This window comes from Odontomachus brunneus, unplaced genomic scaffold, assembly GCF_010583005.1.
Source record: "Odontomachus brunneus isolate Ranch 3 - 2012 unplaced genomic scaffold, Obru_v1 Obru_scaffold_222, whole genome shotgun sequence".
Classification (NCBI taxonomy): domain Eukaryota; kingdom Metazoa; phylum Arthropoda; class Insecta; order Hymenoptera; family Formicidae; genus Odontomachus; species Odontomachus brunneus.
The window spans coordinates 204,656-225,734 of record NW_022639672.1 but is presented as its reverse complement, the minus strand read 5'-3'; the positions used below and the strand labels follow the sequence as shown (position 1 = coordinate 225,734).

Sequence of the window (21,079 nt, the reverse complement as noted above, 5' to 3'; positions counted from 1 at the left end):
CTCTCTCTCTCTCTCTCTCTCTCTCTCTCTCTCTCTCTCTCTCTCTCTCTCTCTCTCTCCTCCCCCTTATTCGCTACATGCTCAATTATTCTCACGATACATAATTATCCATCATAAATTAATCGAAGCTTGCATTTACCACAGCATATTTTACCACGTTGTTTGCTCAGCTCTTATCTTCAGAAACCGACTTGTTTGATACATTGTGGTACATTAATTAAGAAGCGTTTTTACCTTCGAACGGATCCTCCGCCGCTTTTCGCAACAATGTCAAGATTGAAACGTCTCTCCCTCTATTCCGGAGTATGTCGCGTCCTTGATATCAAACTTGTAATCACTCTAAGATCCTCTCTTCTGGCAATTTACCGCGAGAAATAATGCAACAAGTATGCCGCGAATACTAAGTGAAACACGCGCAACAAATCAATTCTGCGCGTCTCCTTAGTAAAAGGTACGAATCTCCTAGTCTTGGTCTACAATATGCGGAGTAAGCCGTAAGAATTAACCAATCATAGCCGATTATTCTGGCGAATAATTGACTATGGCCAGTATTCATAGTCGAATCAAGATCGTCTTAAGTAATGTCTTAAGATATAGCGAATACGGCTCTGTGATTGGTTCATGACATCTTAAGACAGTACTTAAGATGATCTTATGCGTCGTTTACAATGGCAGTAAGAGTAGTAGTAAGAAATAAGCAGTAAGCAAATTGACCAACTTCATTCTTACGTTTAAAAAATAATCGATTGTGATTGGTCTATTTACTTACTGCTTATTTCTTACTACTACTCCCATTGTAGACGACGCATTAAATATAAGATCAGACTATGAATATTGACCTATGATTGGCCAATTCTTACGGCTTACGGTTTACGACGTCTATGCGTGCATTCGAAAACTCTATCTGAGTGCACTCGCTGCGTTGGAGTGAGAAAGATACAGAGAAGTGAGATAAAGAGAGAGGAGAAGCACCTGGGTGGAGTTTTCGAACGCGCCTCATAGGGTGCATTCAGTACTATACTTCTGAGTTCTTGCGTCCGATTGGCGTATTCCTTTAGATCTAAAAATATACACCAATCAATACAATCAAATACAATCAATATGTACAATCAAATCCAAGAGTTCACTGCACGCTCAGTGAACAGAGTAGTACTGGGAATAGTATCTACTTAAAGCTACAATTTGTAGCGTAAAGAACGATTATGATTGATCTATACGGCGTTTCAAAGCATTTACAACGTCAAGTGGATCATACTCTGGATACATTCACTGTAAACCATGTCTTACTTTGACCTACTTCACATCGCACCCGGTGTCCCGGCAAAACTCCAATTTTTCAAAAATCGCTCAAATACATTCTCTTAGATATGTATTTTCTAAACTCATTTTCTAAATGTGAAAACTTTTGTAATCATATTTTATCAAAGCAAATATCTTAAGCCTTATCGCGAAAACATTCTTATTCTGATATTTTCTTTTTGTGTGAACGAAGTAATAAATATGAGTTAATTATACGACGTAATTTATTTCGTTTAAATACACTCAGTTTTTCGACAATGACAAATGTTTCGATGTCAACAAAAATCTAACAGGCTTTCTTTGAGATGTATCAAACATATGCTCCCATTTTAACTAATATGTATGTATATATAAATGTGAATATATATATTTATATACATATATGTATATATAGGGTGCTGACGTAAAATATACAAAACCAAGCGTAAAAACTTGGCGTTTTGCAAACAACCATGTGTGAAATTTCGAGATATTAAAAGAAGAAGATTGGTTATAGTAATCAAAGCGCGCGATGTTACAGAGGGCTTTATAAGTGCAAGACTTTATAAAAAATGCCGGAAACGTTATTGTTGTCTCCTAACATGGATATCTGTTGGCAGTTGAAGAGAAGTACCTTTTTGTCCACAACCTTGCTTTAATTCCTAAGCCTTAAGAAGTTGACCAACCACAGTTATTTTTAATCAACTGTAGTTGGTCAATTTATTACGGCTTAAAAATTAAAGCAATATGTATATGTACGACACGAGGATTATTGCTTTTCGACATATGACGAACGTGTTGTACGCATGTTTCTAAGAAACAATCGCAGTCACCTAGTTGGTCTGACTCGTCAATCTTTTTTCACCAATATCTCGTAATTTTACGTGTTTGTTTGCAAAATGCCGCATGGCAAAATGAAGCTAGGTTTCTTGTGCTCAGGTTAACATATTCTACATTCGTAGTTTTGTATACTTTGCATCAAACATTTTGTATGTATATACATATACATATACATGTATGTTAATATACTCCGAAAAATTAATTCATATCATTAATAGCGAGCGACTTGTTCATATTAACATAGGAGTGTGTAAATTTTGTTGGAAAAACAGATTTTTCAAGAAACTAAGCGAGATTCGCAGTAGGAAATATCGAATTCCTTTACGTATGCTTTAATCAACATTAAACTACATATTTACGAGAATCAAACTGTCAGTTGACTCGCGCACATCATTGCGAATACGTAACGCAGAACGCAGAAGGAAGATTAATATTTCTATATTTGATTTGATAACTCATATAACTCGATAATAGAGTTTTTAATAATCGAATTTGATAACTCGTATATTGTAATTTAAAAATTGTATACTATTTTCTCATCTCAATTAGAACCCGCTTATACATTGTAACGTTGATTATACGATTGAAATTACACAAGATTGGATCTGCAAAATTCACGAAGCTTACAGCACTACATTACACAATGTCGTTATTCTTGACTAAGATATAGACATGAATATCGTGATGTGCTTGTAGCTCATATTTGCATAATTCTTGTAATTATTTCTTTAAATGACTACTGCGATTGGAAAAACTGCGAAGATTTTTTATTGTTTTCTGAGAAAAAGAAAGCTATCAGTGAAACGAGGAGAGAAATAATAGAATTGACCGAACTCGTGACATACTTTGAGACGTGGTCATTTTCTGAATGTATTATATATCTGTCTTCTCGAGTTTGACTTTTAACTCTTTAATCTTATTATTAGCGGCTTTCTCTTCAAGTACTTCGCTCTTGTCATTTTCCTTTTCTTTGCCAGATTGCTGTTTCTTCTCCGAATTACGAAAACGGTCGTAACGCGACTCTTCGTCATCGCTTGATTTCGATGCCGCTGCTTCGTTTTCCCTCAGAATATCGCCCAAATCTTTGTCAACATCATCCCACGTGGATTTATCGACACCGTGAGTGCGGTAATCATCATCGTCATCCTCATCGCCCTGATTACTCTTACTTTCCTTCATATTTTTCTCCGATTCTGAACCATTTGATTTCTGTTCCTCGATTTTCGCGTATTCTGAACCACGTGTGCCGTTGTTATCGATCGTGGCTGCAGGGAGCGTAGTGCTCGCAGACGCTTGCGGCTCGGAATTGACAGGAGATGTTTTCACAGTTTCCGACGAATTAATGACGGCCGAATTATTAGAATTCACATTCGCTGACGATGATGATGACGACGATTGCAAGTGTATTCGTTCCGCTTGACGTCTCAATGCCTTGTCATCATTATCCCTAACGTATCTGTAACACATATAAGATTACTAGAATGCATCACGATTATTTTCGATTTTGTATCGATTTTGCGTTCATGTAGATATAATTATATCGCAATACGATACCGTTTCAGATGGCTGCGAGTAGAGCAATGAAGAGCGACCGCTCTTTCTGTATTTTCGCTGCGTGGCAAGTAGATTTTGCACAATTCACAATATTGCACTTCCACGCGTTTTATATACTCCGCACCAACCTTGATCATTTGTTTCCCCTTTGACTTCTTCTCTGCCTCACTCGTAGTCTCGCCTTCGACTTTATCTTTCTTTTTATCATTGGATCCTTCGTCTTCTACTGTAAGTAATAATTATGATATAAAAAGCTTACAGATAAATGTATGTTACGATAAATCTGTATACGATATTAGATTAAGGGGCAAATTGATAAATATAACGTATGCATCAGAAATCACATGTAATTAGCTAATGCTTCATGACTATGCATTGATTTGATAATATTTTTTCAATTAATACAGCCGCACGAACACGATGAAGAGGAGGAAGTAGAAGAGGAAGAAGAGAAAAAGAATAAAGAGGATAAGCACAAGAAAGAGAAACAGGATAGGGAGAGGCAACACACCGAAGATGAGGAAGAAAAGGACGATGATATGAAGGAAGAAGACGATCAGAAGCGAAATGTATGTTACATCTGTATATATTAGGTTAAGCGGCAAATTAACAAAGATAACGTATGCATCAGGAAACTTCTGTTCACGTACCGTCGACGTCACCTACAGAGTCTAAAGTCATGAAATTATCGAGATTGACTTCCTTGTCATCTTCCTCGGGCGCGCTGGAGTCTGCTTCTGCCTCACCGCTCCCACTAGCGTTCATTCTCTCCTTCAACGCGCTTTTTCTCTGATAAAATAAAAGAAACGATAACTTATTAAAAATCTTATAATCATTATAATCATTGATCGTCGAAGTAACCTCACCTTGATGTGATCCAAAGAACACATATGTGTCTCAAATAACATCGGTGAACGAAATTGAATGCGACACACCCGACAAAATGGGGTTAGAAATCGCTTCATCTGACGATGCGATTCGGATAATTGATGAGCGGCTTTCAGAGAACGGTAATTCAACTTGCAAATTGCGCAGAACATAGTACGTGAAGGTAGTGTACCGCGAGCTGCATCACGAGCTTCGACGCGTCGTTGTTCTTGCCGTTGCAGAACTCTCATGCGCGTAAGAGTTGCCTTGTGTCGCGACGCGATACGTCTCATAGCTGCGCTATGACGACCGGAAAACAGGTGCAGCGAATATTCTTTAAATGTTACGCTGTGATGGGCGCAATGTGGGCATTTTAATTTGATGAATTTTCTACCATCCCGTCTGCTCGGTAACTCTTCGGAACTTATGGCTCTATCGCGTTCCACCTTGTCGTTCTCATCTCTCTCCTCATCATCATCACCTTCGTCTTCGTCTTCCTGCAATCCCCAGAAAGTTTGAGTAATTAACAGTATATTAGCGGTAATATTAGTAATAACAAAAAGAAAAACTTACATCTCGCTTCTGATCGTCTTCTTCCTTCAAATCATCGTCCTTTTCTTCCTCATCTTCGGTATGTTGCCTCTCCCTATCCTGTTTCTCTTTCTTGCGCTTATCCTCTTTATTTTTTTTCTCTTCTTCCTCCTCTACCTCCTCCTCGTCATCGTGTTCGTGAGGCTAAATTGAAGAAATATGATCAAATCAATGCGTAACCATAAAGCATTAGCTAATTATATATGATTTGCGAAAGAAGATAGAGTAGAGCATTGAATTTTACAGTAATATGATATTAAAATTATGCAGACGAATTCACTCGTAATGAGAAATTGACTTTAATTTATGATGATGAACGCTAGAGGTTCGACAGCGCTTCGAATAAAAAATTACCTTTTCTTCGTCGTCCCAGTTACTCTTATTATCATCGTCTTCATCCTCGTCGTCGTCAGAAAATTCGGCATTTATGGCTTTGGCCATCTCTCTATCCTTGTCCTTTACGCTGGTTCCCGATCCTGAGTCCTTTTTACTCCCGGTGAGCCTAGTAGTACCGCTACTAATGACACAACGTTTTTTTGGCTTATATTATTTTTCTTCGTTCCATTTCCTGATTCCTTTTTTTTTTGTTTTCCCCCGTTATATCATCGAGCAAAACTTGCTGATAGATGATATGTGGCAAACATCGCGATATTTATCGATCTAGTATCGTACTAAAAGCGTCTACTATCCTCTTACTTTTTTTTGTTTCCGTTGCCTTGCGTTTCAACTTCTTGCCACATTCGTCCATGTCATAAAAAATATTACACAGAAGATGCAGCGACTAATTCTTTCTCTCTGATTTAGTCGTGCTTGTGAAACGTACATGAACTTTAAAGAAAATGGTGTTTTTTACATTGAATAAAATACAATTTTTTTTTCAACTCTCGTATGGAAAACAATTATATTGCGTTTCGACGATACGCTACATTTTCAATCATCGCTACATTTTACGTATCATCGTCAATTCCTCTCTTTATGTTTGAAAACCCTGCAGAAATATCCCTCTCGTAGCGGAGTAGTATCTATTTCGTGCGATTGTTTGCGTCAACCTTTTTTTTTATCGATCGATTTATATCGATGAACATTTTGCTCGATTGCCTCCTAGCACCACCTTCTTCTCTGCTGTTTTTTTTTTTTTATTTATGTATACTTATATGTATATTTTTCTAATCATCATCCTGTGACAGTCATCGGTCGGACAACTCTCCGAAGCAGGACGAGGAAACACACAGGCTATGAGAATAGTATTCGCGCGTACGCCTCTGGTAAATGTGATTGTATTAATTAATTACCTCCTACGTAGTTTCGTAGTAGTCATGCGCATACGCTGGATGTAGTCTCGCGAGCGTGAGCCTAGCAGCTTTCGGCGATAGTCGAGCGAGTGCAGGGTACGCTTGCGAGCCACCATGAGGACGTCCGATCGAGAGCTCACCCGATGGAATCCACCCCCTCTGCCGCTGCTGCCGCGGGTCGAGATGCGACCTCTATAATTTGAGCTCTGGTGCGATATTCTTCCCCGACTCGAGGTGTATCTTTGAGTCGGGGGCGGTGCCATCTCGCTAATCCGAGGGGGTGGCGGAGGTGCATAGCTCCGAGATGCGGAATGACGGTCCTCAGAGCGGTGATACGATGACGCACGTTCGCTCTGTCTCTTGTCCTCGTACACTGCGGACGACGACGAGCCCTTATTATCGTCATAAGGTGCCGATGTGGATGAGCCACCGTACGATGAATACCTTTGTGATCCGCTACCGCTACCTCCACCCTGCCAAATCAAATTCAATTGTGCTCCTTCCATGTATTTCTCTTTTTATTTTTTTTTGTTTCGTGATTCCTGCCTGCTCTTCCTTCTTATTATATTATTTTATTCTACGCACGTATATACATTTACGTATTTACGTATTTAGGTATGTGTGTGTAAGTAGATCAACAATTATCCTTCTTTCCCCTCTTTTTTTATGCCCACTCCTATCATCCATCCATTCTGGTTGTTTCTACGGGTATACGTAATGCGTTCACGTTTAACTCTCGACTACTATTGCTCCCAACACAGGCTACTCCGAGACTTACTCTGACCGACTAACATTGACTAAGCAACTAATGTGACCAACTGCTCAATTAACCGATTAAAAGAACTGACTGTTCGACTAACAGCGTGACTGCCGGTACGATTATACAACTGATTTCTATCTTTTCATAAATTCTGTTTTCCGTTATTCGATTCCCGTACTTGCGTGCTATAATCGTTTAGCGCCCGACATAGACCAACGTCTCTCATGGCGACTGACAATAACTACACCCATTCCCAGATCCGGATCACCTACGTGTAACTTTATTCCGCTTTCTCTCCTAAATATCAAAAGCCCCCTACATACCTGTTTGTTGCCTTCTATTATGTGACTTCGCGTAATCGCTAACATCGCTTCGCAACATTTCTGATCTCGGGAATAGTAGTAGCGAGAATCAACGTTCGCTTCCCTCGAGCTAATAAACTGGATATTGCCACTTTCAAGAAGATACAATTATGCTCTCAACAAACCTCCATAAACCTCTCCAACTCTCAAGTTACACACCTCTCATTAGGTACGTATAATCGTATCATTACGTGCAAGAAATTCTTCTGCGATTCATTAGACTTCTCGTGTACGTGAGAGTACACACGAAGGGATAATTGAACGAAAATAATGAAGCAGTAGCTATTCACGTGATCACTCGTACTTTTTTCATTTTGCTTGCCTGTCTGGGAATAATGAGATGAGGTATTTCCGGGTATCTATACATGCATGTATACGTATACATATACGTATGTGCATCGTCAGATCCAAGTGTTTCATCCACATTTACCCGCATGCATTATGCCTTCCAAGTATTTTTCACACCATCAGGTAGAGATACGCATATACGTACTAAACGTTAACTCCTTTCTAATTTCTCCTTGCCGCTTTTTTTTTTAACACGAAGTCGATAAAGGACGCACGCGTCCTATACGATTGGAAATAAAAGCTACGTAATGGACTTTCGAAACTCGTTGTTTTCGTCACTTAGAGCTCTCGATATAATTTAGACAACCTGTTCGCATCTGTTCGCACGGTGATTGTGTGATCTGGCATATCTGTGAACATCCCATGTCTCGTACGTACTGTACGGTTTTTTTTCCCTCAACAATTTCTCTATAATCTCATTGCGCAGTGAGTTAACTTGGTTGCTCTTATTATCGCCATATCACGGGGAATAATGTGACGGTACCTCGCTTCATGCGTATATACGTGTATACACGTGTATATGCACGTATCTATTCCGTTCGATCGTTGGTTGGCTTTTCAAACAGTTCTCAAACTTTAATGCGACCATGTGCTCTTAGTAATAGACATTATAAATGTCATCTAGGTATATGTTTCATCTTTCAATTATTTGACGTTTTCGTAGTGTTCCACAGCGGTAGCGCTCCAACGCAAAAAGAATGAGCGTTCGAGAAGCCGTTGGCTCGCGTCGCTTGAAAGGAAAGTATGACAACTTATGAATGCTTTGCCTAAAATACACGAGACTTTCTTACGTACGAGTGTCCTGAAACTATTTGCTAATCCTTTATACAACTTACAATCTTCAATATGTGATACGCTCTAATTAATAAGTGGCAAACGTTTTTCTCTTTTTTTTTCAGGACCATCGTTTTCAAGTACACTATACAAGAAGATAACACGAAGATAACATTCAAGTTCCCCACATTGCAAGAGATCTCTCAATTATGTAAATATGACTTCATATGATTTAAGGAACTCTGACATTAATGCCATATCATAGTGTCCAATGCTCGATTTTTGTACAAAACAGGCGGGGGAAGTTGGGGGGAGTCGAGAGAAAAATAAAGAGAGCATGAACAAAAGGAGGACACATACCTGATAAGAATCAGTTCTCATTCTTTTCCGCGTTGAATCACTAGACGATCGATGGTCGTCCCTTGCGGAATAAGAATCCTATGTGAAAAATAATTTATAATTGAGTTATTATATATACAGTTTATTAAAATTACATATTTTATAAAAACTGCAATATATAGAATGTTTTTGATATTATACTAATAACAGTCTCGAATCTTATATACTTACACGAGGTCTTTTATAACTGTTTGAGTGTTCACCACGACCACCTCTGCTCGAATATCTTTCTGATCCTCCTAACAAGACAAATAAATAAAATTAGAACTTTATTTATTCACTGATTTTTTTTTAATAGTTGCTATGCAATTTGTATGCATTATGTTGGTATGTGATTGTTTTCAGTGTAAAGCAATAAGAATGCATATTACCTGAAGTATACTTTGATCTAGAATCATAGCTGGTTGTAGAATATTTAAATCTGCCACCTCTAGAAGATGAATAACCTCCTCTGCCAGACATATTGCCTCCTGTAGAACCACCGCCCCACTCATTCCCTCCACCACCTCCTCGGCCTCTATAAGACCCACCTCCACGAGAATTAAACCCACGACCACGAGAACTCATAGTAGAGCTGAAAAAGGAAATTTACTGAAAACTTTGTCACCAGGTCAACACAGTATCTTTTTCTTTGGATGCTTTATGTATCTCGATACACCATTATGTTAGCTAACAAATATATTTACTACTAAATTGCAAGGCTAATAGAACAAACTATCGATATGCAGCATTGTATAAGAATATATAAGATAAGAAGTTAGAAATATGTGTATATATGTTACTGAGTGTGATGTATATATATTTTAAGTAATATTTTTAGTTATTCTCAACATTTTTTACTGTTATTATTACTATTACTGAGTATTATTACTACATTATTATTACTACATTATTATTATTATATTATTATTACTACATTATTATTACTACAGTATTATTACTATATTATTATAATAATATAAGTACCAACCTGTATTTATTGTAACCATAGCTCATGGTTGCAACTTATTGCTGAGTGAGACAAGGATAAATATAGAGAAAGAGAGGAAGGAAAATGGAGGGGGAATTATGGTGGAAATAGCCTCACCAGTCTATGGACAAAACATATATTAAAAATATTTTTATATAATGGGCGTCAAGAAAACTATATTTATAGAAAAAACATCGATAGCCTCTTCACGATTACAAATTACTACTGTACTTTATTGAGGTTAATGCCGCGATTATGAGATTGATTAAATTCGATTATACAATTTCGCTTAATTGCTTACGGACGAGATAAATAAACGTCGTAGTGCGACACAATAGCATCAACGGCAGAGCGAATCTCTGCGACGCAATGCACACTATGCATACGTAGTGATTCCGCACAGAGTAGCCGGAGAAGATAATACGTAGGAAAACAATCGATTTGCCATGAATTAAAGACTATCCGATCGAAACGTCGATAGGTGTTCGCGGCTATATTCTCGGTATTTCTTTAGCATCTCGTGCGCGAGCAACCATGATAATGCAGTAAAGAACTCACCTTGCCGAGTCGAAGAGACCACAGCCTTTATCTTCCTTAGAACGACGCAATTGTATGCGAATCCTCGATTGTCACCTTGATACGTATACAAAATACCTGAAGTAGTTGTTCAACTAGCCAAAATACTTCACCGTTGTGACTCACGCCGAGAAAATTTTACATCCGACATGCAAACGCAGGAGCCGAAGCAAGTAAAATGTCGGCGGGACGAACACGAACTTAATGGCACCCTATTGATGTTCTCACAACTTGTATCGATAGAGACCTCTACAGCCGAAAACTGGCAAATTTCTTCACGCCCAGACTATCGATTAGTCCCGCTCTACAATGGGCGCATTCAGTAGAAAAAGCGCTCAGTGAGCAATCAACGATTATTGGTTCTTGCTATTAGATCCCTAAATCTAGACCAATTACATTGACAAATTATTCAACTGTTGTGCAACTGTTGAGTCTGCTGAATGCAGCCAATAGGTGTAGTAAGCTTTAAGACTTAAGAAATTAACACAATCACAGTCGATTATTCTCTTCAAATTTGATTGCAATTGGTCAATTTCTTAAAGCTTAGGGCTTAAATCACCTATTGTAGATCGGGATTTAAGGCTGGTTTATGATGGCCGTAATACGGATTACAGCCATCATAAACCAACCTTTAGGGTTGCATTCCAAAACGTCTTTTTTGAAGAAATTTTACTCGATACTCTATAATATGTGTGACGTAAACTATAAATATTGAATAAAATTTTCCTCAAAAAAGATATTTTGGCATGTAATCTAGAATAGTAAAGTGCTGGGCCCTTATTCTTGAAATAGTTGCGCTATATAAGTTTTACTGCGCAGTTTAATCATACCATAAAATAGCTGCGCAGTAAAACGTATACGCAACTATTTTAAGAATAATGGCTCCTGCACACAGGACGCGGTAATGCTTGCCGCGCGGCGGAAGTCCGCCTAACAGCCAATCAATATGTTGTTTTTCCGTAAGAGTTAGAAGGTTATTAGGCTGAGTTCCCATTGAGCGCGTCACGCGTCGCGTCTCTGCCTGCGTCACGAGTTAACCAATCAAATCGTTCCATTGGAACAAGTGCGTCGTGCGTGCGTCTCCCAATTAGAGGATTTGATTGGTTAACTCGTGACACACGCAGACGACGCGTCGCGTGACGCGCTCAGTAGGAACTCAGTCAATGGCTCCTGCACACAGGATGCGGTAATGCTTGCCGCGCGGCGGAAGTTCACGCGACAGCCAATCAATATGCTGCTTTCCGTAATAACCTTCTAGCTCTTACGAAAAAACAACATATTGATTGGCTATCGCGCGGACTTCTGCCGCGCGGCAAGCATTACCGCGTCCTGTGTGCAGGAGCCATTACCGCATCCTATATGCAGGAGCCATTATTCTATCTTTGTTGCTCATGGATGTTAAACAAGGATCCAAAAAACTCTCGTTAGGTGGCGTCAACAGGAGAGCTAATTCCATTCTAATCGGGAAAAAAGCAGATGACATCATATACACAGATGGTTCTCTGCAGTGCAATGGGAAAACCGGCTTTGGTATATAAGGTGAGTTTTTTAATTCATCGATGGATCCATTGCATGATGCGTAAATACAGCGAAACATTGCATTTGCGCATCATGCAATGGATCCATCAATGAATTAAAAAACTCGACCATACTCACACGATTTCCAGTTATCGGTTTCTCGTCCAAATTCATATTCCAGCTAGTGATGGATTTTGGCAAGATATGTCTCGCGCATACGTACAGAGTAAACGCTCGGAGTCCTCACTGACGTATATACTTTCGTCGAATCTGAGGTATCGTTAGGGCCCTGCGAGAAAAGAAATGTGAAGGAATTAGCAGGAGGAAGGAAAATTGCTTTGATAGGAATAGAGTGCAAGTAATATGATTAATAATAAGGAAATTGACATATTTGTTATTTACTGTAATACTGGAATACTTTCCTTTTTGGTTTCTTGCTCCTTTTCTCGATGCCACTTGATGTCGGCTGCTGCGGATCATCCATCTTTTTTGTTCTAACAAATTTATTATTTTTTCAGCTATTCACTCAGTACACGTTGACACTTGTTTATAAACACACATGAGAACAATACAAGGGCCCCTTATAGCACCTACTACTGCACCCTAGATATATTTCTGAACGCAGCTGATTTCTAGTTGTGACGTCGCTTACGCATGCGCACGAAGCTTTCTGGGACGGCGAATATCTTGCCAAAATCCATCACTGATTCCAGCTCTATTATGAACGTAGAAGCCACCGCGATCATGAAGGCCATCGACTTTGCAATCGAATCGAGCAGGAGGAGTGTAATTATTTGCTCGGACTCCCGTTGTTCACTGGTTGGAATCATGTCTCCACCAAAAGAAGACCTAACGTTCTGTTACTTAGAATAATTGATCAGCTTAACAGAGCTAATAGAATAGGCACGAAGGTTATCTTATCTGGGTCCCTGCCTACTATGGCATCCATGGGAACGAGGAGGCGGATAAACTTGCCAAGAGCGCGGCTGAGAAGTCAGATATTAAAGTGCGGAAGAATTCTTTCTGTAGAGACATTATCTTCAACTTAAAAGTTAAATTTGATAAACTAGCGCATAACTTACCGGAAGGTCAATTCATCTTCAAAGGCAGTCGATACAGAGTGAAGATCACTAAACTAGCCAACAGACTGTGGTTGAAAATTTCAAATTTGTGAAGCGTGACGTCATTTCGTTGGTGGCGAGACTGAGATCCTTTCATGTCAGATGAAGCACTCTTCTTTTTGATAAAAATATTATCATAGAGGAACAATGAGACTGCGGGGCTTTAAAAAAAAACCTAAAACACATTTTGTTTGAATGTTCACTTTACTCAGAAGAGAGTAATCTATTGATTACACAAGTTCACAAAGCAGGATTCTCGCAGTGGAATGATTACTTCGCACTAGCCTTTAACAACAATAATATAAAGCTGTTTTCGATCTTAGCGAAATTTTCAAGCAATTGGATATACAATTTAAATATTCCGCCAACTACACTGATACATATACGATGGAAGCATAGTCGGAGCAATGGCGTAGGATCACTAATGGTTAGGTGTACTCAGCCAATCATTGAAGTCTGAAGTCTGAAACCTAGATGTTAAACAAAGATAGAATGACGCTCGCGAGCGTAGCGAGCGTGTAACGGAACGCACCCTACATGCTCTGATCTTCGGGTGCAAAGGAGACGTTCTGGCATTAGTGGAGTCGATACTACGATTCATTCATTCACAGTACGAATATGCGTAAATTTATAAAATGGCTGCCACGGCGCTATACGCGCTGTATGGCTTGAAAGAAATTTTCTGCAGTGAATTGTAACGCAACACGCGGCGCCAAGTCGACGAAGATAACGTATCAGGCGATTCTCGACTGTCATCATGGAAAGCCGTGGTAATGAATTAGCGGTGACAGTTCCCGCGTTATCCACATTACCCGTACTACCCGCGATAGTGAAGGAGGAACCTGCTGAGCAGCACAATTCGAAGCAAGACTCGCAGCAAGCTCAACTGCAAGATATTTGTCTCGAGGAAGAATGCAGCGACCAACGTATTGAGTGCACTACTGAAAGTCAGGAGAGCGAGATCCGTGCATTTCTGTCAAAATGCGTCTTCTGCAACAAAATATTCACTCTGGGAGACGAGCCGAAACTTCTCGAGTGTTTGCATGCAGCCTGTACAACGTGTGTTAATAACAAGCTCAGTGACCATAACACATCGGTCGACGTGGATGTACTGTGTATGTAACACGTATTCTCTTTTCAATATTAAATAGTTTTTAGCAAATATAACATTTACTTAATGATCAGACTGTCAGACTTGACAGTAAAAGCAGTTTCTTTTTTTGGTATTCTTATGTGTAAAATTGTTTTGTTTTATAATTATTCATAACTATATTGTATTTTACAGTGGAGAGTAACGTGATTATGTGTCAAATTTGCAATGTTGCTAGCCAAGTGGAAAATCTAATTGAAAATAGGTTTCTTTCAAAACTGCTAGAGGAAGATACCAACTCAGGAGTGGAAGATGAATCTAAAGATACTGAGGAGGAAAAGAAATGCACTAGCTGTCATGATAATGTTATAGCTACCAGTTGGTGTGTCGAATGCGAAGAATTTATCTGCCTGAATTGTGTTATGGTAATTATAAGCTATGTATTAAATGACGTACATATTCTGCACAGCTATAGATCCTTTTTGTAGCAAAGGTCAGTCTTGTTATTCTCTATTCTCTTTAATGTGAGAAATGTAAATTTATGTTAACTCATGTTGAATGAAACTACTTTCAGGCACATCAGAGGTTAAAAATAACCAAGGACCATACGATTAAACCTAAGGACGAAGTAGCAAATGACAAAGACAATGTTAAAAAGGGTAACAAGAGGATACCTGGCTGTTTGTTTTGTACAATCCACACACATGAGCAGCTGTCTTTATTTTGCCAGACATGTGACAGATTAACATGTAGAGATTGCCAACTCAGTGAGCATCGTGACCACAAGTACAAATTTATTCACGAGATTGCTGCTGAAACTCGTTCTTCTGTGTCCACTTTACTCAAGGAAGTTAGGTAATATTAATAAATTATTTATCATTCATTTTCTTGATTAAGCATATCAGGGTGTTGAGGATAATTTAGTGTTAATAATTTCTAGCTATAAGCGAGTATTGTTGAGGAGCGCAATGAAAGTTATAGAAGATAGACAAATTTTAATATTAGAGAAAAAAAAGAATCTTGTTCAGGACATAACTCAAATGGTAGTACAGTAAGTATACATATGTATTGTGTATCTATTCCACAACAAGATATATATTATCCTATTCCTTAATATTCCTTATCTGTTTTAGGCTAACCAACGCAATCAACACAAGAGGAAAGCAATTGGTGATGCGATTGAACGAAGTGTGTGACCAAAAACAGAATACATTAAATGAGAAAAAGGTCGCTCTGGATCAGTTGTCCAAGCTTACGGATCATTGTATACTTTTCGGCACTTACGTCCTGAATAAAGGCTCCGATATGGAGTTACTATATAGTAAAAAGTACAGAATATAGATACAACTATACATACGTGCACGCGTTTATTCATGCGCGTTTATGTACAATGTTAGCATTATATTGTTGTATATATATTTGTCTCGTATGTATCATGTAGGTCCGTTACAAGCCACTTGCAGAGGATAAAGAGCCGACGGGCCGACATCCCAAATCCGGAAATACCAGTTCGAATACATCTGTCTCTGGAGAAAGTACCAGACTTAATAAAAGGTATCATATATGATACTTGTATAGCAGATACAGTAGACGATATTTAAATCAATTTTCGCTTATAAAAAAAATTAGGTAATAATTAGTTAATCAGTTAAAAGTTAAGACGTTGAAAAATTAATAACTTTTAATTGAACATAGTCAATTTTAAATAAGTCAACTTTTAATTTATATTAGTTATTAAAAAATGTATTAACTTTAACTTCAACTTCTTAACTTTTTTATATAAGTTAAAATAATCTTTTAACCGTAACAATGTAGAATGAGAAAAATAAGAAATAATGACAAAGATTTTTTGTCTTTCTGAATGCTAGTGTTCTTTTATTGTATGGGATTTTGAGCACAGAACACTCAATATTTTTTTTTTTAGAAAAGACTACCTTTTCACTATTAATTTACAAATTTAATTTTCAATTAAAAAATTAATTATGCAAAAATATATTGCTTTACATAATTAATGTTAACTTTAGCAAATTTATTTAATGTTAACTTTTTTTAATTAAGTTAGGTTTTGTTTAATTTTTCTAACTTTTAATGTAAAGTAAGTTCACTTAAGGACCATTAAACTTTAAACTTATAGTAACTTTAGTTAATTATGTAAAGCAATATAATGTATTTGAATAATTAATTTTTTAATTAAAGATTAAATTTATTGAATTAGTAGTGAAAAGGTAGTCTTTTCTAAAAAAAAATACTGAGTGTTCTGTGCTTAAGATCCCATACAATAAAAGAACACTAGCATTCAGAAAGACAAAAACTCTTGTAATTATTCCCTGATTAATATAGTTAAAAAAAAATAAACTTATCCAACTCTATTTACAAGTAATCAATTTAATTAGAACTTGATGATGAGTAACACATTCGAGTAATTGATCCAAACAATTTTCCGCAGTTGTGTCGTCGATCGGAGCGATAGTAGTCGACGGCAGAGTATACCCGTCTATATCTCCCACAATCTGTAGTAACACCGCGGTGGCTTACAACGAGTCGCATCCAGAGCAAAAGCAAACGACCAATTCGACAAATGTTCATGCGGACGGTACTCCTCCTGTACTACAGCAAGGATTACCGTTACCCGTGATGGTGACACAGCAGTCAAGCAACGCGCAACCAAACTCTTACCAACAAGTGCCTCTGCATCTACCGCCGCAACAACAGCAGCAACAACAGCAACAACAACAACAACAACAACAACAACAACATGCTCAACAATCGCAGAATTACATGCAGCAATATTCCGTACCGCACAACATGCCACCCCGGTCATCGCCGCAAACACATCAGCCACGAGTGCCGTACACTATCAACTACAGCAACAGGCTACAACCGCCACAACAAAATCAACTAGTGATGCATCAGCAACGACCATTGGCTAACTGTCATCAGCAACAAGTTACATCATCCACGCACCCCCATCAGCAAGTTCAAAACATGGATCAGCACGGACAGAACGCTAGTCTACGCGGACTTCTCGCGCATAATCCAGCTCCACCACCACTGCCACCGCCGCCTCCGTCGGCTTCAGCTCATCCGTCATTCCGAGCTTCCAGTAATCATGTACAATATCGACTTGCACATGGATATCGATATTCTTCAAGTGGGAATCCTCAGAGAGGAGCCGTGGAACGAACGGTAGTGCAACCGCCAGTACCAGCGCCTCACTCGTACCAGCCGGCAAACACGGCTATTGTGCCTGGAGCTACACGTTTGCAACAGTGTAACTTGCCCTCTCCGTCACCAGCGCAGCACCACGCCAATTATACCGTGCAGCACTCCACTGCACGTTGGCACATACCTCAACAAATGAATCCCTGCGTGCCTTATTACGCGTCGTCCCGCCAGCAGCACGCGGCACCTCACATGCCAGTTCCTTTCAACGACGCGTACAAGATCACTCTGAGAAATCAACAAGCGAGTAACAATCAAAAGTACAGCAACAATGCGAACGAGCGCGGTGCATGCGACAATCCGCCGCAGTCGCAGAACTCTTCGACTATTGTCGGCCACGCAGTCAGCTCGTCCGTACCTAAAACGCCCAGTCCGGTCACTACTCCCGGCAAGCCGGACGAGACTGAAAAGAGCCTGGATAAGTTTTGTCAAAAGTCACTGAACGACTTGATGCTCACCATCGCTAAATTGGACAGTAATGGTATCATGGTAATACCGGAGGCTCAAAGAAATCAAATGGATTCGGCACAAGTTGACAGCTCTACTGACGAGGATATGAATTCTATGACTGAAAACACAACAGGTTGGTTGCAGTAGACAGTGCCGCGAGGTGGATCTTGATCTCAAGCTGTCTTAAAACATCGTGTCCATGTTTTTCAGCGGATAATCCGAAAAATACCACGACTGCGATGGTTATGAAGGATGATCCAAACGAAGACTGGTGCGCAGTATGTATGGACGGAGGTGACGCAGTTCTCTGTTGCGACAAGTGTCCAAAAGTCTTTCATCTTTACTGTCATATACCCAGCTTAGAATCCTTTCCAGAGTGAGCACTCTATTTTTGTGGCTCATTGTCGCTATTTGACTCGCTGTTATTAATTTGTACTATGTTTCTTCTAGCGAAAGTGAAACCTGGCAATGCATGTTGTGTACAAATGTCCTCGATCATATAGATAAGCTCGACGAACCGTCGACTGGCGAGAAAAGAACGAGCGGTATGAGTATTAAGGAGTTACGGATTGCACAGAGAATTGTCTTAGAGCTCTACTGTCAATATGAACAAAGTCTTCCTTTTCGAGAAGTAGTATCGAGCGAGGTAACAACATGCGGCCAGATTTCCGTCTCATACATTTGTTCTTCGTATCGCATCGAGAATAATTCAGATATCCTTTCTGTTCCGCCAGATTACCGATTACCATCGGATTATTAAAAATCCGATCGCATTAGATATAATCAGGGATAAATTGAAACCCGATCATATCAATCATTATACAGATTTGAGACAAGTCATGGCGGACATCAGGCTCATGTTTAAAAATGCTTTCACCTATAACCCCGTAAGTTACCTAATAGTGTATTCGACTGAGACGGCTTTGAATCGCTCCCGGAACGATTATTGACTGGGACATGTTCGTATAAGTTTTGTGATTGACTAGTAGAGCTTTGTGATATTATTAATTATTCTCAGGGCGATCCAAACTCGCTTCAGTCGAAAACTATACAATAGTGCAGGAAGTCTTGATTGGAAATTATTGAATTATTAGGAATTATTGAATTTTACTGCTCTCGTTTCTTTCTTTCTCCCTCCTCCCTCCACTTTCTTTGCTTCTCATTCTTCATTTCACTGTGTTCTTATTTGTTTTATTCTTTTCAGGTTGATTCGCAGGTGTATCAGGAAGCTAGGAATTTAGAAGAGTTCTTTGAGAAGTTGTTACTGAAATGGGCGCCTAATTACGCATATGACGATCCCTTCCTCGCAACCGATAAAGACGAAGATGAGGAAGTTTTTCCACCTAATAGAAAGTATAAACGCATAATTACCGATTAATAAGATAGGATACTATGCGAATTAACTTGTTATGAATATTTCGCCAAAATTGTCCGGAACATTGCTTTGGCGATTCTTATGTATCTTGTGTTGAATTGTTAATTTCATAATTTGATAAAACACGACAAGCATTGAGATTATTGTTGACACAGTTAATCACTAGAATGAGTTAGATGAGTAAAGAGTTAAGTGAGTGAGTATGCATTCTATTTTATGTAGAACTGATTGAGCAATCAATTTTTCTTATACGCGATCTCTGTGTATTGTTTTCAACTGGACAGAAACTATGACAACAGGCAATGACAAATTCATCTAAATTAAAAACGACGTGTAGCTTCTCTTTTCCGACACATCTCGTTTATCGGGTGCGTATTTTAATGTATTTTTATACACGCGAGAAAAAAACGCGATTAGGCTTCCAATTAAATCTTGAACATGAACATTGAGTGTGCTATTACTTCAAATTTTACCGTTAGTTCATATTTGGCGGTATGCTTGTTAGAATTATATTAGAATAATCAAATAGTTGTAATGTAACTATCCGTTAATTTTTTACGGATTTCTTTCATCTTTATACCGTCGCATGCAAAATATATTGTTTATATAAAGTATATGCACATTATCATATAGATAAATAAAAATCTATTTATAATTTTCACTATAAGAGCAGACATAATTAGTTCTTTGGCTGGGTGCGACATATTAGAGACTTACAAAAGTTCCTTAAATTTTGTAACCTTTAGATTATTAATCACTCAAACTGATGAAACTATCCTAACAAACTTTTGTAAACCCCTAATTATTTCCCTTTAACGTCTCTGGGCCCCTATTCTTCAAATAGTTGCGTATACGTAAGTTTTACTGCACAGGTTTAATCATAATATAAAATAGCTGCGCAATAAAAATTAAGGCCTTTGCACGTAGAAAAATTTTAACCGTAACCATAAGATCGAAAGAAAACTGACCAATCACAGTCGATTATTCTTCGAACGCAAGGAAAATAATCAACTCTAATTGGTCAGTTTTCTTACGACCTTACGATTACGGTTAAAATTTTTCTACATGCAAAGGCCTTTACGTGTACGCAAAAATTTCAAGAATAGGGGCCCTGAACCCGTCAATTTTTGAAGATGCTCCCCTCTGAACCCGTCAACTTTTGTCTGAAACATTTTTGCTGAATATACTTTGCTGAAGAATTATGAGAGTGGATCTTTTAAAATGAGACACCCTGTATATTTCAGTGATCGGAACTTAAGGCCCTTGTAGAATGCCAGGCAACAAGCAATAGGAATAGGGAATAGGAATTCGGATTGGTCAATTATTTCTATTCCCTGTTTCTATTGGTTAATACTTATTTCTATTGCCTGTAGCTAGGCATTGTGCAAGGACTTTTATGGTTCCTGCACACAGGACGTGGTAACGCTTGCCACGCGGCGGCCACGCTGCTTTCCGTAATAACCTTCTAGCTCTTACGGAAAAACATATTGGCCGCGTTCAGTAGAACAAGTGATCAGTAAGCGCTCAGGGAGCTCTTGTATATGATTTAGCATATTCTTTTAGATCTCCAACTATATTCCAATCAGATGCAAGAGCTCACTGAGCGCTTACTGATCACTTGTTGTACTGAACGCGGCCATTGACTGGCTGTCGCGCGGACTTCCGCCGCGCGGCAAGCATTACCGCGTCCTG

General features: G+C 38.7%; 2 protein-coding genes across 7 annotated transcripts; one reads left to right on the top strand and one right to left on the bottom strand.

Moving 5' to 3' along the window:
- Positions 1-1,505: 1,505 nt before the first annotated feature.
- On the bottom strand, positions 1,506-10,839 carry LOC116852397 (protein split ends-like). 5 transcript variants are annotated; one of them, XM_032832701.1, is made up of 12 exons: positions 10,594-10,839; positions 10,036-10,156; positions 9,437-9,639; positions 9,237-9,304; positions 9,027-9,104; positions 6,423-6,895; positions 5,485-5,644; positions 5,113-5,274; positions 4,539-5,036; positions 4,323-4,461; positions 3,673-3,898; positions 1,506-3,574 (listed from the first exon to the last, which is right to left on the bottom strand). In XM_032832701.1, the coding sequence occupies exons 2-12, from the start codon at positions 10,059-10,061 to the stop codon at positions 2,992-2,994; spliced, it is 2,616 nt and encodes an 871-aa protein (XP_032688592.1). In that variant the 5' UTR covers positions 10,062-10,156; positions 10,594-10,839; the 3' UTR covers positions 1,506-2,991. The 5 variants fall into 5 exon arrangements, with proteins under 5 accessions (XP_032688592.1, XP_032688590.1, XP_032688593.1 ...); XM_032832699.1 differs by having other exon boundaries at positions 5,485-5,647; positions 10,594-10,838; XM_032832700.1 differs by having other exon boundaries at positions 2,992-3,574; positions 3,673-3,895; positions 5,485-5,647.
- Positions 10,840-14,007: 3,168 nt separating this feature from the next.
- On the top strand, positions 14,008-20,001 carry LOC116852396 (E3 ubiquitin-protein ligase TRIM33-like). 2 transcript variants are annotated; one of them, XM_032832696.1, is made up of 11 exons: positions 14,008-14,365; positions 14,536-14,765; positions 14,915-15,195; positions 15,281-15,391; positions 15,474-15,668; positions 15,782-15,894; positions 16,787-18,145; positions 18,223-18,388; positions 18,463-18,658; positions 18,747-18,899; positions 19,217-20,001. In XM_032832696.1, exons 1-11 carry the CDS (start codon positions 14,008-14,010, stop codon positions 19,388-19,390), a joined length of 3,336 nt encoding a protein of 1,111 aa, XP_032688587.1. In that variant the 3' UTR covers positions 19,391-20,001. The 2 variants fall into 2 exon arrangements, with proteins under 2 accessions (XP_032688587.1, XP_032688588.1); XM_032832697.1 differs by lacking the exon at positions 18,747-18,899 and having other exon boundaries at positions 18,463-18,557; positions 19,217-19,362.
- Positions 20,002-21,079: the final 1,078 nt, after the last annotated feature.

Bases quoted from the DNA above. Each gene is read 5' to 3' on its own strand.
- LOC116852397 (XM_032832699.1), bottom strand. From the start codon at position 10,061: ATGAGCTATGGTTACAATAAATACAG. The intron at 5,275-5,484 runs GTAATTTTTTAT...TCTTCAATTTAG, and splicing joins ACTGGGACGACGAAGAAAAG to CCTCACGAACACGATGACGA. The intron at 4,462-4,538 runs GTGAGGTTACTT...TTATTTTATCAG, and splicing joins GTTCTTTGGATCACATCAAG to AGAAAAAGCGCGTTGAAGGA.
- LOC116852396 (XM_032832696.1), top strand. From the start codon at position 14,008: ATGGAAAGCCGTGGTAATGAATTAGCGGTGACAGTTCCCGCGTTATCC. The intron at 14,366-14,535 runs GTATGTAACACG...TGTATTTTACAG, and splicing joins GGTCGACGTGGATGTACTGT to TGGAGAGTAACGTGATTATG. The intron at 15,669-15,781 runs GTACAGAATATA...TGTATCATGTAG, and splicing joins GAGTTACTATATAGTAAAAA to GTCCGTTACAAGCCACTTGC.